The sequence below is a fragment of the Meles meles genome, chromosome 12, assembly GCF_922984935.1.
Source record: "Meles meles chromosome 12, mMelMel3.1 paternal haplotype, whole genome shotgun sequence".
NCBI classification, from domain to species: Eukaryota; Metazoa; Chordata; class Mammalia; order Carnivora; family Mustelidae; genus Meles; species Meles meles.
Window position 1 is genome coordinate 77,693,671 of NC_060077.1, and position 16,939 is coordinate 77,710,609.

General features: G+C 35.7%; 1 protein-coding gene across 2 annotated transcripts in view; it reads left to right on the forward strand.

The window, feature by feature from the left end:
- The window catches only part of WDR7 (WD repeat domain 7), a 372,785-nt gene that overhangs the window by 154,263 nt on the left and 201,583 nt on the right, over positions 1 to 16,939 (forward strand). For both annotated transcript variants that reach the window (XM_046025300.1, XM_046025301.1), the window contains one exon: positions 5,893 to 6,006. In XM_046025300.1, coding sequence (XP_045881256.1) covers positions 5,893 to 6,006 — 114 coding nt within the window. The remainder of the gene's footprint in view (positions 1 to 5,892; positions 6,007 to 16,939) is intronic.

Below are 16,939 nucleotides of genomic sequence, written 5' to 3' on the forward strand. Positions count from 1 at the left end.
AGTTCTGCTCATCTTTTGCTGTAACTGTATGGTCCAAAAGTTCAGAAGGAAAAGCCTCTCATTTCCTCAAAGTGAACTGTTAAAATTAGTTTTTAATGATCTGCAACATTTGGATTTGAGAGTTGGTAGTAGTAAAGTGGTCTTCCCATTCTTGGTATCTCTTCCCTTGTGATCTCCCAATGAAAGTTAGGAATCTTAGGTATTTTGTTACGAACCCAATGACCAGTTAGGATAGTTAACTGGTTTTTAAAAAAGTGAAATATATGTAATTTTGAAGTAACCATACCAATCTCTTTTTATTGACTGGTACCAAAAGAACCCAGGTATTTTGACTGTGAGGACTAATAGAGTGAGTTAAGACCAAAATCAAGCATATGACCTAATTTTTAAAAAAAATTAAAAAGGGAGCATTACTGCTTCCTCACACAAAATATTCATGGCATATTTTGTTTTCTTATTGTAAAAATAAGAAGTTCCCTCTGGCTCCCCCCCCCTTTTTTTTTTCTTCAGCTGCATGATAGTGAAGGTACCAAGAGAGTACGCAGAAGGAGCACTGTTGCAGTGGTTCATCCGGAATGTTAGAAGGAGACTTTTAAAAAATAGTTTTATTGAGTATAATTCATATGCCAGTAAATTCACACTTGAAAGTTCACAATTCAGGGTGGTTTTTGGTTATTTTGTTTTTTTGTTTGTTTGTTTTAAGCATATTTACAGAGTTGTGCAAGCCTTACCACAACCAAATTCTGAACATTTTCTTCACCCCCAAAAGAAATTCTTTTTTTGTGTGTGTGAATCAACATATGGTTTCTTTTTTTAAAACATTTTAAAAATTCAAATTCAGTTAATTAACATATAATGTATTATTGGTTTTAGAGGTCTGTGATTCATCATCATTCTTATGTAATACCCAGTGCTCATTACATCACATGCTCTCCTTCATGTCCATCACCCCATCCCTCCTCTCCCCCTCCCTCCAGTAACCCTCAGTTTGTTGCCTATGATTAAGAGTCTCTTATGGTTTTTCTCCTCTCTGGTTTTGTCTTATTTTATTTTTTCCTCTCTTCCCCTATGATCCTCTGTTTTGTTTCTTAAATTCCATCTGTCAGTGAGATCGTATGATAACTGTCTTTCTCTGACGGACTCATTTCGTTTAGCATAATACTCTCCAGTTCTATCCACATTGTTGCAAATGGCAAGATTTCTTTCTTTTTGATGGCTAAGTAATATTCCATTGTATGTAAAAGAAATTCTGTACCTGTAGTATCATTCCCCATTTCCCCCCACTCCCAAGCCCTAAGGACACAAATATACTTTATAGATTTGTCTATTTGGGACACTTCATGTAAATGGACTCATATAACATGTGATGTGTTCTGACTGGCTTCTTTTGCTTAATACTTCATTTCCTTGTATTAATGATTAATATTCCACTGTATGAATATATCATGATTTGTCATTCAATAAATTGTGATATATTTATACATTTATTCATCAGTTGATGGACAACTCAGATTGTTTACACTCTTTGACTTTTATGAATAATGCTGCTGTGAACATTCATATACGAGTCTGTGTGGACGTAGGTTTTCATTCCCTGGGAGTACAATTGCTAGGTTACCTCTGTGTAACTTTTTGAGAAACTGCCGGACTGTTTACTGTAGAATTTTCAGAGTTCCTTACATAGGGGCACCTGGTTGGCTCAGTCTGTAGAACTACTCTTGATCTTGGGTTTGTGGTTGGAGCCCCCTACACGGCGTGTAGAGATTACTTTAAAAATCTTTAAAATGAAGAAACTTTAAAAAGAGTTCCTTATATAGTTTAGCTGCTAGTCCCTTGTTGGATATGTGGTCTGTGAATCTTTGTACTAATCTACAGCTTGTTTTTCATTTTTTAAATGAGATTTTATGTGGAGCAAAAGCTTTTAATTCTGATGAAATCTACTTTGCCATTTTTTTTTCTTTAATGGATTGTGCTTTTGGTAGCATGTCTAAGCATAGATCTCAAGGATTTTCTCTTTTTTTCTAAAAGTTTATAATTTTATGTTCTAAATTAAAGCCCATGATCCATTTTGAGTTAATTTTTATAAAAGGTCTGAACCTTAGGTTGAGGTTCATACTTTGCCTACGGATGCCCCGTTCTAATAGCCTACTTGTTGATGAGATTGTCTTTCCTCCACTGAATTGCTTTTGAACCTGTCAAAAATCAGTTGTGCATATTTGAACACCTCTTCTTCTTGGTTCTCTATTTTGTTCCATTAACCTGAAACCACATAGTTTTAATAAATGTAACTATATAATAAGTCTAGAAATGGAGTATATGGTTTTTTTTCTACCTTTTCCTTTTCCTCCTCCCAAAGTTCTAGCTATTCTAGTTCCTTTGTCTTTCCATAGAATTTATTTTATTTTATTTTATTTCTTTTCAGTATTCCAGCATTCATTGCTTATGCACCACACCCAGTGCTCCATGCAATAAAAATATAATTTAAAAATAATTTTGTTTGTATCTACAAAAATATTGTGCAAGAATTTTGATACAAATTGGGTTAAACCTGTGTATCAATTTATGGAGAAGTGATATCTCTACTATTTGTTGAATCTTTCCAGTACATAAACATGACACATCTTTCCATTTCATTTATTTAGATCTTCTTTGATTTTCTTCATCAGTATTTTGTAGGTTTCAGTATATAATTCTTGTTGTATATTTTTGTTTCAGATTTATTTATTTGAGAGAGAGAGAGAGCTAGTGAGTGAGCAGGCATGTGGGGTAGGGGGAGAAAGAATCTCAAGCAGACTCCCCGCTGAGCGCAGAGCTGGATACAGGGCTTGATGTCATAACATGAGATCATGACCTGAGCTGAAATCAAGAGTCAAATGCTTAACTGAAAGCCACGTAGGTGCCCCTGTAGATATGTTTCTTTTAGATTTACATTTAAGTATTTCAGCTTTTTGAACCATTGTTAGTATTTTTTTAAAAGGTTGTATTTATTTATTTGACAGAGAGATAGAGGGCACAAGTAGGCAGAGAGGCAGCGAGAGGCAGAGGGAGAAACAGGCTCCCCACTGAGCAGGGAGCCTGACATGGGACTCGATCCCAGGACCCTGGGATCATGACCTGAGCTGAAGGCAGCTGCTGAACCAACTGAGCCACCCAGGCGCCCCAAGCAGTATATTTTTAAATGTAGCTTCATTGCCAGCATATAAAAATATAATTAATAATTTTTTTCTTATATTCTACAGCCTTGCTGAACTCTCCTATTCAATTTTATTTTTGTTTTGTTGTCTGTTCCTTTGGATTAGCTATGTGGACAGTCATTTTATCCTTAAATAGGGATAGTTTACTTCATCCATTCCAAACTGTATCCATTTTCTTTTCATGCTTTATTACACTGGCTAGAATTGCCAGTGCTCTGTTAAATAAGAGAGATCAGTGTGGACAGCTTTGCTTCATTTTTGGTCATAGGAGGAAAACATTTGGTCTTTCACCATTAAGTATGATGATACAGATTTTTAGCAGTTGCTCTTTATTAACTTAAGAAGTTCCCCTCTGTTTCTGTTTTTCTGAAAGGTTTCTTTTTTCAATCATAGGTTGATGTTGAATTTTGTCAAATGATGGATATGATCATATACTCCTTTTCTTCTGTAGCCTGTTAATATTTTGGTTAGGTTGATTGATTTTGAACATAGAACAGACTTCCATCCCTGGAGTAAATCTCAGTTGATTATGGTGTGTAATTCCTCATCTGTGTTGTTGAATTCTGTCTCCTTACATTTCAGTTAGGACTTTTGAGACTTAGTGATATCGATCTGTTGTTTTCTTTTTTCTGTTTTTCTTTTCTTTACATTTTCTGTCTTTCTTTTTTCTGTCAAGAGTTAAAGGATCTTATAACTTTGTCTTGGAAAGCATGAATCAAGGAATCAGTTTCAGCATAGCTACATCTTGGTCTTTGAACCTTGGTTACTTTGAGAAATGTATGTTTGCTCTTAAGCTCTGTCCCAAAGTATTGACTACCCACAGTTGACTGGTCACTGGGCACAGCACAAGAACTTCATGATGGGGTTTGACAGCGTTAATACTCGGTATTGTGTGAGTCCATGAGTTTTCATGGTAATGGTGTGAAGTTTTGTCATTACCTCCTATCCTGCCCTGAGCAACTCATTCCCTGGAAAACTTCATGGTGAAAAGGATATTGGGGTTTGAAATCAGAAGACCTGTGTGTCGTTCTCAAATTTAATAGCTGTTATGTTGAACAGTTACTTAAGCTCTTTGATTAAATGAGATGAATTTAAATGGATTTGTACACTTGTTACTACATAAATACTAGCTTTATTTTTATTGAATCCTAAATACTGAAAATACTAATAAAAGATTGATACTGTCTAAACTGTTCCTTAATATCTTCCCAATTTCTCTGATCATTTTCAAAATTATCATGTATTAAGCAAGACTGAGAGATTTCAGAGGTTTATATTTACATTTAATTTGACATAGTCTTTGATTTTGTGTTTAAGCACTAAATCTTTAGAAATGTGGCATTTATCTAATTTCCTCCCCTTTAGGATTATTTTAATGAAAGCCATTTTAAATTAAGTAATTAACTTCATAGTATTTTTCTAGTAATCTTGCTCCCTTTTTAAAACTTTTATCTTGAAAACCCAGCAACATGATACTGCAGAGGGATGGCGTCATTTGGCATTCATCAGTGACTGTTGAATTTAGCACTGCTCATTTTTTTATTAGATCAATTCTGAACAAAGTAGTCGTACTAACGTGGTGTGTCCTCCTCCCCAAATGGAAGTCATTAGGCCTTGGAACTATCTACTGGTAGATCTAGTTCTGGGTCATTCAGGTGGTTCAAGACTAAGATTTTTCCTCTCTTGATAATTGGTAAACCTGAGGCAGCAAGATTTAATTTCATAGAGAAATGTTTACGTTAATACACCTTCAGGAAAAAAGAAGTCCTTGAATGTTTATAGCTTTTGATTTTTAACATATTTTGATGGATACTATGCTTGCAGTTATTGCAGTACTTATTTTAAAGTTGATTAGAAGGTTCAATTCCTAAAGTACTTCCAATGGTGAAATATCTGTATTTTGTGATTTAGTAATATCTATTGATAACTGTCTGAAAAATATTGAGACACCCTACTGTCCGTCACCAAATTAGAAATAAGGTAGTAGACAACAAAATATATCTTCAAGGGTGGGATAATAGTGTATAAGGAACAGACATATGTAACAGTTGGCAAGTTCCCAGGTGATTTATAGAATGGAAGCTTCTGGCCTCCAATCTAGTACAAGCTGTCTGCTTCAGTTAGGTTCTTTCAATGTGATAATGATCAGATCTCATATCTAATTCCTCCATAGACAGAGATAGTATCTACTTCGGGGGCAGTGTATTTCAGGTCTCTTTTAGAGACCTAGAGCCCCTGTCATCATCCCTCCTTCCAGTCCTTAAATTATAAGCAAGCTAATATTAGAAAGAAGTAAACTTTTAAAATGGTCTTATACTTTTTAGGCCTTTTTTTTTTTTTCTCTATGAAGCATGATATGTCTAGGTCACCTAAAGTAACTGAAGCAAAAATATTGGAAGGAATCAAGTAAAAATGTAATTTATTGAAGCATCCTTCTGTTTTTTCAAGATCTTAGGTTAAGTTAGTGAAGTCTGTACCCATGTATATATGTATGTGTGTATGTGCATATATAAAGAAAGAGAGCACACATGAATATTTTGTTCATTAATTTGTGTGTCAGCCTAATTGTCGTAAACAGATGGTATTTTTTTGTCCTGTATTGCATCTGTATCGAGTAAGGAAACTTAAAAGTTTAAGGTTTTGGTCCACCTTTCTTTTAGTTTTTTAAAACTAAACCTTGTGATTACATGTGTTCTAGCTGGAGTCTCAGCAGAAGCCATGCAGACTATCAGCACTGCTCCTGATGCCTTGGGGCCAGAAGCCAAAGTCCAGGAGGAAGAGCATGACCTTGCAGATGACGACATCACAACTGGTAAGCAGGGACATCTTTAACATAATCTGGATGAACTTTGTCCAAAATTGGAAGGTGCTTTTAGAGCATTTGTAAGGGGATTAACTATGTTGATGGAAAAGGTAGAAACTTGTATTAATGGAGGGTTTAGTTTTATGAGACTCTTTAATGTCCTTTTTGATCTTGAAGTAGAAAGAAGCAGAACTGTTTATTTGGTCTAGGTTTTTCATTGTTGCTGTTAACAATGAACCTGCTAGCTGTGTGTTTGATTTCCTGGAGACCTTCTAATTCAGAGGCTAGGATCATTATGAAAGCCTTGAAATGTGTAGAGGAATAGACCTTGTTATGGAAGGTTTTGCAATTATAGGTAAACTGCAAAATACTGAAGTCCTAATGGCAGTATATGCAACACAGGCTGTGTGAGGAAGCTTACAGATATTTTCTGTACCTATAGAATATGAGTGCGTGCTGCTTTTTAAAGTTAATTCTGTTGTGTAGATATTGGCCATTCTTACCTGTATTAATTACTACATAAATAAAGGCATAAAGTAAAATTTAAGAAAGCCATATACCACATATGTTCCATATTGTGTGTGTTTTATGTTCATCTATGTTCAGCCTGTCTTTTTTAGACTTTAATCAGTTTCAGTTACTGGATCTCCAAATGCATTCAGCTCAATTTCTTTTAATGTCCAGAGGATTAAAAACAACCCACTATGAATATTTTTATTGGTATTAAGAATGATAAACTTTTTTTTCTATGGATGGTTATTATGTAAAATCTGACCATTTAAATCTATAATTACTGTGAAGCAACAAACAGTAATTTAATAGTAAATAATTTGAAAAGAAGCATGCCCAGGAAACATCAGGACGATTTTCAATAAAAACTAAAGGGGGAAAAAAAAAACTAAAGGGAGGTTTTTTTCCTTCTAAAGCTCTGAATGGCAGGTTCTTTACTGTCTTTCACAGAAGGAAGTTGAGGGAGCCTAATGATCTCCCTTGAAAATTTACAAAGCATACAGAGCAATTGCAAAATCTAGAGCCTCGTGCTACTGCTGCAAATACGTTGTTGACTAAAGTGGGTAACATCTGGTGTCCACTAAAAACGGCGGTGCCCAGTACTTGCTACTTTTTAATCCTTTTAAGGTGTTAGTTCATTGATTTAAAAAAAAATTTCAACTTAAATATGAATATAAATGATTCCAGAAACTTCCAACTTTCCTGAAAGTCATTTGGCACTTCACAATTATGAAATTGTGTCAGTAGGTACAAAAGGAAATTCTTTTACTTGTGGATCTTTTTAAACTAGTTCTTTATTGTTTTCATTATTTTTTAAAATGTTATAGGTATGTTTTTCCCTGTTAATTTGAAAGTCCCTTGAGTCTATAAAAAATGGTGGTTTAATTCATAGAGGAAAAGAAGTTGCCTTTGTAGCAGTAGACTAACTCAATTTGCGTTCTGGAATAAAAGCTAAATTTTTGAGCTTTCAAGTGAGCATTATTAAATCAGTACATTGAAATTTTGAATTATGCACTACCAAAGTCATGAGACTTCAAATAGCACTTGACCGTGAGTTTATTGTTGAAAAAAATCAAGAAGCGGGGCACCTGGGTAACTCAGTTGGTTAAGCGACTGCCTTCGGCTCAGGTCATGATCCAGGAGTCCTGGGATCGGGTCCTGCATTCGGGCTCCTTGCTCAGCAGGGAGTCTGCTTCTCCCTCTGACCCTCTCCCCTCTCATGCTCTCTCTCTCACTCTCTCTCTCAAGTAAATAAATAAAATCTTTAAAAAAAAAACAAGAAGCTTAAAAATGAAAATCTCATTTGGAGAGTCCATTAATGCTATATAAACTATATTTTAATCTGTACAAAGTTAAACATATGTGATGAGTGCTTTTGATCAGTTGATTTATTCATTTCATGGCATGGGTACTAGAGGCAAGAATGGTCAGAGAGTTTAAATAACTTTAAATAAATAAAGGCTTTTCCTTAACGTGTTGTCAGAGCAGCTAGCATGCTGCAGTCTGTAGATGGCTCAGGTTACCTTTGAATTGTGCGACTTGATTAAGATGTGGTAGAGATTTTTGTGAGGGTTTAGAAGAAAACCATATTTCTTTTTATTGACGAGAATTCCATATAAATTACATTATGAAAAATATGGTTGATGCGTTGAGAGAATCCTGTTTCAGGCCAATAATCTTATTCTGGGATAACCACTGTTGTAGAGCACAAGTACTATAGAAGGGAAATCTGGGCAGGTGAGCCATTGATTTTGAAAAATCTGGGGTTTTGTTGGTTACTTAAAAGGAATTGCTCCATTAATATCTTCTCATAAGATAAATAGAAATTAAATCATGGCAGACATATTTGCCTGTATTTTGAACGCCTTCTTATTTAGAAGTTCTAGTTTGGCTAATATGCATCGTTATATTAATTTTGTATTTGTAGCAGTCTGGGACTTCATTCTTCAATTACCTTAAGTAAACAACTGACCAAGATACCAGTTAACTATGAAATATGATTTAGTGCTTACATGGAATAATTATTTTTGAAATTTTTCTTTTTGATGAGAAAGCATGAGATATGAATGTTGTCTTAGGACACTGATCTGAGCCTAGCAGGCTTTGTTAGTGTTTGCCTTATAAAAGGAGAGAAGCATGGATAAAGCTGTATAAGTGTTAGCTATGATCAATTGGAACTAATTAAATTTATTTGAAATGAAGAGTCTTAACTGGACGAGAACAGCTGGAAAAACTGGGAAGAAAAAATTGAGTCTTGATTGAGACAATTTAAACCTTCACCCTGTCATTTAAAAAATATACGGCAGCTTCTTTCTATATCTTTCTTTTTAAAGCTAATATGTATTGATCGGCTCTACAAAGTAATGCCAGTGTGCCGTGGTCAACACACATACTCCGTTTTTTACTCAGCGTTCTGTCTTAAGGTTCATCAGATTTTTTCCTTTAACCAAATGTTTTCAATTACACATCAAAGCTGTATGAGCCATTTTCACAGATTGATACAGTTTTTATGTAGAAAAAATATTAAAACCTATTTCTTGTAATTTTTTTATATTAAAGTACAGTATGCATAGGAAATACACTTTTTCGTTCTTTTTCATTGGAATTGCTTCAGGTTTTGCAATACTCTGTGTATGAAAATCTGTTTTAACAACAATAATGGTATTTTCTTTACAGTAGAAAGAATGGCATTGATTGTTTCTAGAGTATACTTTCAGCATCACATGAATATTACTGTATACATGTGTTTGCCTTTGTACAGTTTACTTTTGTTTTTAGTATTGTAACTTAAATGTTTATTTAGATATATAGTCATTATTTGTAAATAATATGTTCTTGTTTTCCTTACAGTATTAACTAGGTCATAATTATGGAGCAAATCTCACTAAAAACTGACTTATGTAAGAAAAATTTTAGATAAACTATAATTTTTTTTTTTAAGTAGACCTTTTAGGTGACATAGTTAATTACATAGTTTTTATCATGGTAAATGATTGGCATTCTGAATGACGATGAAGCTGTACGTCCCCTAAATGTTGCATTTTAAAACAGCGTACCCCTAATTGCAGTTATAAAGAATTTTGGAAAGATTCCATTCACACACCTGCATGGATCCCTTTAAGAAAGTCACTCAGTTCTTCTGAGGGTCATACTGTGGTATCCTGCCCCTTGTTCAGTACAGCATGGACACACTAGCCACGTAACAGTGATAAAGGGTCAAAAGTCACTGACAGTGTCAAGAAGAGACTGTTTCATAGTAGATCAGCAGGAGAGTTGACAGATTCAGCTGCTTACAACAAAAGCAGCAATGATACATAGATTCAGATGGGTGTGTTGACGGTATTTGTTAGATTTCTTGCAAAATTTAAATGCAGTGTTTTCAAAAAAATGACAAATGCTGTGGAAAACAGAAAAAATGGAGAAGGGTAAGAGAAATGACAATTTACTAAGTATGACTATGTACTAAGCACTTTACCCTTGACTAACAACATTTTGAGTGGATACTGATATTTTTCCGGATAATATATAGATGAGGAAACAAAGTCAGAGAGGTCACTTTTGCAGTATCACATACTTAAGAACTGGTAGATCTGAGACTTAAAATGAGTCCTGCCTGACCCCAAAGCCTATGTGTGGTCTTAAATACCATCCCACCCTGTCAATGTTCTTAAACTCACTGAATTTCAGCATCTTTTTTCTTTTCAAACGTGAGATGATGGCACAGTCTACCTTTATTGCTTTGGCTCTCAGACATAAGGCTGGTAATTGCTGGATATCTTATTGTTTAAAATATAAACTTGTCATTCTAAATTTAGACCAAGAGATTATCTCCTTTAGATAAAAACCCATCACATTTTTTTTTTAAAGATTTTATTTATTCCTGAGAGAGAGAGAGAGAGAGAAAGCACAAGCAGGGGGAGTAGCAGGCAGAGGGAGAAGGGAGAAGCAGACTCCCCACTGAGCAGGGAGCCTGATGTAGGGTTCCATCCCAGGACCCTGGGATCGTGACCTGAGCAGAAGGCAGACACTTTACTGACTGAGCCACCTAGGCGTCCCCATCACATATTCTTTAAATGTTCTTTTTAAATTTGTTCTTTGAATTATTTAAGACTACTGTGATGTAAGATTGTTAACATAAGTAGTGTTTATTACTATTTTATTGCATGCATGTAAGATGAAATATTTATTGTTTAGCTTTTTGAAATCATCAATATAAAATTGACATGTTAACATGTATTCATATGCTAAACTCAACGTCTCTAGTATATTAAGATAGAGCTGGAAAGGACATCTAGTCTGAGACTATTGTGCATTTTACTATTTACTAAGGGCCCTATTCATAAACTGTCTCTACATTTGTTTGACTGAAAGATAGGAAATTCATCCTGTTAAAATACGGGTATATTCCGAAGAATTTTGGGGCATTATGTATTCAGAAGTCAGAAGTATATTCCAGCAAAGTGCCAGAGGCCTTATAATTATTAAACTAGAATAAACTTCTACACTGCATCCTTTTCCTTTCCTTCTCATTCTTTAACTTACAATTTATGGTCTAAAAAACAGTACTACATCTATGTGAATTTTTTTTAAAGGTTTTATTCATTTATGTGAGAGAGAGAGGGAGAGAGCTGAGAGCCTGAATTGGGATTTGATCCCGGGACCCTGAAATCATGACCTGAGCTGAGGGTAGATTCTTAACCAACTGAGCCACCCAGGTGCCCAGATCTATGTGAATTTTAAGTCATTTGTTCTAAATTATTTCCCTGCCCTTGCTTTTGACTTCAGAATGTTAGTGGTACAAAATCAGTTTACTGTATTAAGGTCTTTGGATGATTATAAATTACTAACACTGTGGTTTATTTACCATGCAGTTTTCATGAAAACAGATATCAAGAAAAACAAAAGTGTGGATTTAAAAAAATTTTTTTTAGACTTTTTTTTAAAAGATTTTATTTATTTACTTGACAGAGATCACAGGTAGGCAGAGAGACAGGCAGAGAGAGAGAAAGGGAAGCAGGCTCCCTGCCAGGCAGAGAGCCCGATGCAGGACTCGATCCCAGGACCCTGAGATCATGACCTGAGCCGAAGACAGAGGCTTAACCCACTGAGACACCCAGGTGCCCCCAAATTGTGGATTTTTGAGTGAAATATATCACTCCAAATAATTTACATTTCTATACTTTTAATCAGGGGGAAGAAAAAGTGAATTAAAATTTTGTTTGGTGTTTAACACTCGGGTTTACTTGCATGTTGATAGGGTGTTAAGAATTCCTAGATATAGTATTTGAGAGTTTCTGATAGGAATATTAAAATATAACCAGAATTATAGCTTTTAGTCGCTCGTTTTCTTTCTCATACTTTACCTCTGGTAAGTATGGCTTTCCCCTTTCTTTGTTTTTAACTACCACTTACGTTAATAACTGTCAAATCTGTATCTCCAATCTAGGCTTTTCTTCTGAATATCAGATTAATATGTCTTTCAGCCTGAATGTCCTATAGATACCTACTATATATTCATTTAAAATTACCCGAAGACTTTATTATACTACACATATTTTCTAGTAACTAACGTACCTTTTGTGGTTGGAAGGTGTAGATACTATACTTGGTATGGTCCCAAATGAGCCCTACTTTTTGTTAAAACTCATCTCCTTTTATATTTATATCTCATTATCTCATTTTATATTTATGTCTCATTTAAAGGCGTCACTAAGCGTACCATTAACTACCCACCATCCCAAACTAGAAATCAAGGGATAATCCTGGCTTTCCCACTTTCTGACAACGTCCACATGTAGTCAGTCCCAGTTCTTGTAAAAAGCACCTCTTAAATATCTCCTGATGATTTTCCTTTTCTCCATTTCCACAAAGAATGCATAGGTCTGGACTTCCGTTTTTTTCTGTGTTGGATTTTTATTATTATGTTCTTCGGCAACCATTTCCCTTCATTCCCTTGCCCTCGTTTTTGGTTCGTGCCTTCCATTGCTCAGAGTGTCAGAAGCCAGCTCATCACCCTTTCCCCTCACTAAGTGCTGCTTCATGGATTCCTGTTGCTTATAACACAAAATCCAAACACCTCAGTGAGGTGTCTAGAGCCCTACAGAGACGGGCTCCCATCTTGAGCTTCCCTGGCTGCTATGGCAACACTGGACTTTGTTTCCGCAGGGGACCCTACTGCTTCATGGCTTAGACTTTGCACCTCTTCCTCTGACTGGTGTGCTGCCCTCAGTGTCTCACACATGCGGTGAAGCTCTGAGGGTTCCCTCCAAACCCAGCTTGAGTTTCACCATCTTCCTGAATCCCTTCTGGAAGATGTCCCAGTTGGTTGTATACGCTTCTGCACTTGCACTCGGTAGTATTGTTACATGACCCTTTCCCTTGCCCTCTGTGTCATGTGGGGGCATGTGACTTTTACTTTGTATTTCTAGCAATAAAATAGTAAGTACCCTGGCATGGAGCATCTTCTTAATAAATGTTTATTGAATGACTGATTGAATTAGTGAATTCATAAGATAACTCCAATTTCAAAAAGAACGCCTTACATAACAGCAATTTACTTATATATATTTAACATGTCTTTCCTATTCTTTATATTATGTGTCTATTTCCCTAGCCTCCCCCTTCCTTTTTAGTGGGTGTTTAATGACTCAAAAAGCATTTGTAACACATTCGTGAGAGAATATAGGCTCCTTTCTAGATAAACTGTCTACTGATATTGTGAAAATGAGACTTGGAACCAATCTAGGAACATGATTATCTCCATTGAATCAGTAGCTCTTGATTCTCATTTTAAAAGTTGATCTTTTTGTCTTGGAAAACATGTCTTCAGAATTAGGAAGAAGAGGGCGCCTGGGTGGCTCAGCGGGTTAAAGCCTCTGCCTTCAGCTCAGATCATGATCCCAGGGTCCTGGGATCAAGCCCCGCATCGGGCTCTCTGCTTGGCTGGGAGCCTGCTTCCTCCTCTCTCTCTCTCTGCCTGCCTCTCTGCCTACTTGTAATCTCTATCAGTCAAATAAATAAATCTTAAAAAAAAAAAAACCAAAAAACAAAAACAGAATTAGGAAGAAGATATGATCCATTGGATTTAAATAGGAAAAGATACCAAAAAATGCCTGGGAAAATGTGTTCTGTAATTTAAATCTTAATGAGGGGTTGGAAGGTGGGATGTGTTATTGTGCGATACACAGGCAGAGAAGGAGACGGAAAACTCTGGAGAGCCCGCTCCGTGGTCTGCACTGACCCAAACCGGAGATGTGCTTATGGATGGTGGCGCTGGGTTCTTACAAGTTTTGGTTGCTCTTCCTCTCTCTCTTCAGTCATGCTTTTTCCAAACCTCTATGCCTATCTTTCCCTTTGCCCTGGGAGCTGTGCTGCCTCATGTCCAAGCTCGGCTCTGTCAGTGAAAACCAAAATCTCTTGTGGATTTCCTGGAGCGAGGGATGTCAGTGTAACTGTTGTCCAAGAGTTCCCTCTGGGACTTGGTAACCCACCACAGGAGAAGTAAGGTGGCTTGTATACAAAGTGGGGAGATGCTCATAGGAAGGAGAGCCATGCAGAATTTTCCAGGAGGCCTGATACTTGAACATATGCCACCAAAGAAGTAAAGTGTGGAATCCTGCTGTATGGGGTGACTTACGTAGTGTTTTGTGGCATTCCTCTGGGTGTCTGCAGTGGGTTATTTAGCACAAAGAAAACTTGCTTTTTATCATCCATTGAAATTTTAATGTGTTCAAGATTTCATGTCCTCAAGCTTATGTTTATTGGCCTGGGATGACTTGCCTAAGAACAAGTGCAAAAGAAAATGAGGCAAGAAAAAGAACAAAGGATGGCTAGTAAGTACCATTTGAATGTTTAATGCTTCTTTAAGATTTTCTTCAGACTTTTTAAAATGGAAATATACAGGAGTAACTGGGTGGTTCAGTCCGTAGAGCGTCTGATTCCTGTTCTGCTCCGGTCATGATCTCAGGGTCCCAGGATCTGCGCTCAATGTGGACTCTGCTGGAGATGATCTTCCCCTCCCTCTCTCTTCCTCTGACTCTTGCCCCCTGCTCTTGTGTGCTCTCGCTCTCTCAAATAAATAAAATCTTTTAAAAAAGGAAAATTACAAAATAATCGATGTCTTTTGGCCAAAAAAGTGATTGTGTATTTAAATGAGTTAAGTACATTTTGTATACTTGAGGTTTGCTAAGAAAGTAGATATTAAATGTTTTCATGACATAAATGAATTATTGTAAAGTATCAAAGGTGCTCTAACGTAAATTATTTTAATCAGCTTTCATACTGGCACTGAGTCTTTCATAATGATATTTTCTAAAAATAGCACTTTTATTGTATGTGTTTGTGTGTCTGTGTGAGTATGTGAGCATGGTACATCCTCTTTGCATGTAATACCTTGGTAAGGAATTGGTCAAATAAACAGTAATTGACATCATCTGAGCAAACTCATCTAAAAGGATACATTTAAAAATCAGAGTAACGGGGTGCCTGGGTGGCTCAGTGGGTTAAAGCCTCTGCCTTTGGCTCAGGTCATGATCCCTGGGTCCTGGGATCCAGCCCTGCATCAGGCCCTCTGCTCAGCAGGGAGCCTACTTCCCTTCCTCTCCCTCTGCCTGCCTCTCTGCCTACTTATATCTGTCTGTCAAATAAATAAATAAAATCTTTAAAAAAAAAAAAAATCAGGGAGTAGGATGCTTCCCTGGCTCAATCAGTAGAGCACGTTATTCTTGATCTCAGGGTTGTGAGTTTGAGACCCATGTTGGGTGTAGAGATTACTTAAAAATAAAATCTTTAAAAAAAAATTAGGGACTTAAAGTAATAACTACCACAACTCACTAACCTTTATTGAACACCTGAAATGTGTCAGGCTGTGCTCTAGGCTCTTTTTAATCCTCACAAATAATTGTAATAAACTTAATATCAATTACATTTTATAAGACAAGAAAGTAAGTCACAGAATGGTTAAGTAATTTTCCCCATAAAGTCCATAGGAAATGGCAGAGTTAGGATTTGAATCCTGGCCGTTTGCCTCTAGGTCTTGTGCTCTTGAATATAAGTAATATGTTCAAAACCAAGTCATTAAAAAAAAAATTCTTAGAAGAAAAACAAATTTTTTAAAAATCTTTAAGAAAAACAAAGAAAACAAATGTATTTATTGTGGCGCATCATTTTCTCTTCATGAAATATAGATATTTTAATCTTTGATACAGTTTAATATTTTATGTAGTACAGGGAATTATTTAATATGTGAAGAAAAGACTTCCTATTTTCTGAAAAAATAAACACAGGCGGTGCCTAAGTGGCTCAGGTCATGATTTCAGGGTTCTGGGATTGGCCCTGCACTCAGCAGGGAGTCTGCTTCTCCCTCTGCACCACTCCCCCCCTTCTCTCTGTCTTTCTCAAATAAATAAATAAAATCTTAGAAAAAAAAATAAATAAATTAGTATAGGAAGACAATTTTGTGTATTTTCTAGTAAAGTAAGAATTATTTTATATCCATAGAAAACCACACACATTAATATATCAGTGCACATATTTCAGATTTAATATTGTATATTCTTTTTGATAAATTTAGACCAAGTAGGAAAAAGCCAAAATACTTAATTGGATAAGAATGTAGGAGTTGGTTTTTTTTTTTTTTTAAAGCAGTCCATGTGAGTGAATAACCTTCAGGATGAACTTCTAGTTTGGCCTTTTGTGAGCTGTGTAATAATACCTCTTGGATAAGAATGAATTGCATTAGATTGTGGCGCACTATTATATATCTGTATATTACATGAATTGCCCTTATAATTGATACCAAACCCATATGACCAAATGTTGTAATTCACAAAAGTAATGACAACAATGTCTCATAATTCACAGACTTTATGTCATACCTGTGAATGATTATTTTTACTGTGCAAACCACATTAAAGGGGAAAAACAGGTTTTAAAAACGGATGTGGAGTTCAGAAGAGTTCTTCTTCCTGATACTTTATAATCATTTTTACTACACAAAAGGATAATTGAATTGACTAGCATCCTTGAGTTTCCCCATGATTTCTTGGATTAAAATTGTGAAGCATAAAGGCTTTTAGTCTTGGAAATTTTTAATCACAAATATTAAGTATTTGAGGTGAGGACAGTCATGAACCTGTATATATTTGTCCTCATGTGGAAAGGAGTCCTCACCCATAGGTGGGATAAAATCAAGTAGGATAAAACCAAGTGAGAATATTTCATCTTAAGAAAAAAAAACCACACACAATAACAACTATGTATCTTAAATACAGATGAGTAAAGTGAATTAAATGGAGTAGACCTCATTTAAAAGGATTCCAGGAAACTGAACCAGCTACTCCCTTTACATTTTATATACATTTTTTCCCAATGTTGCTCATCCCACCTAGAAGTAGTATAAGGAATATTCAGTTTTACTCTGCAAAAACATGAA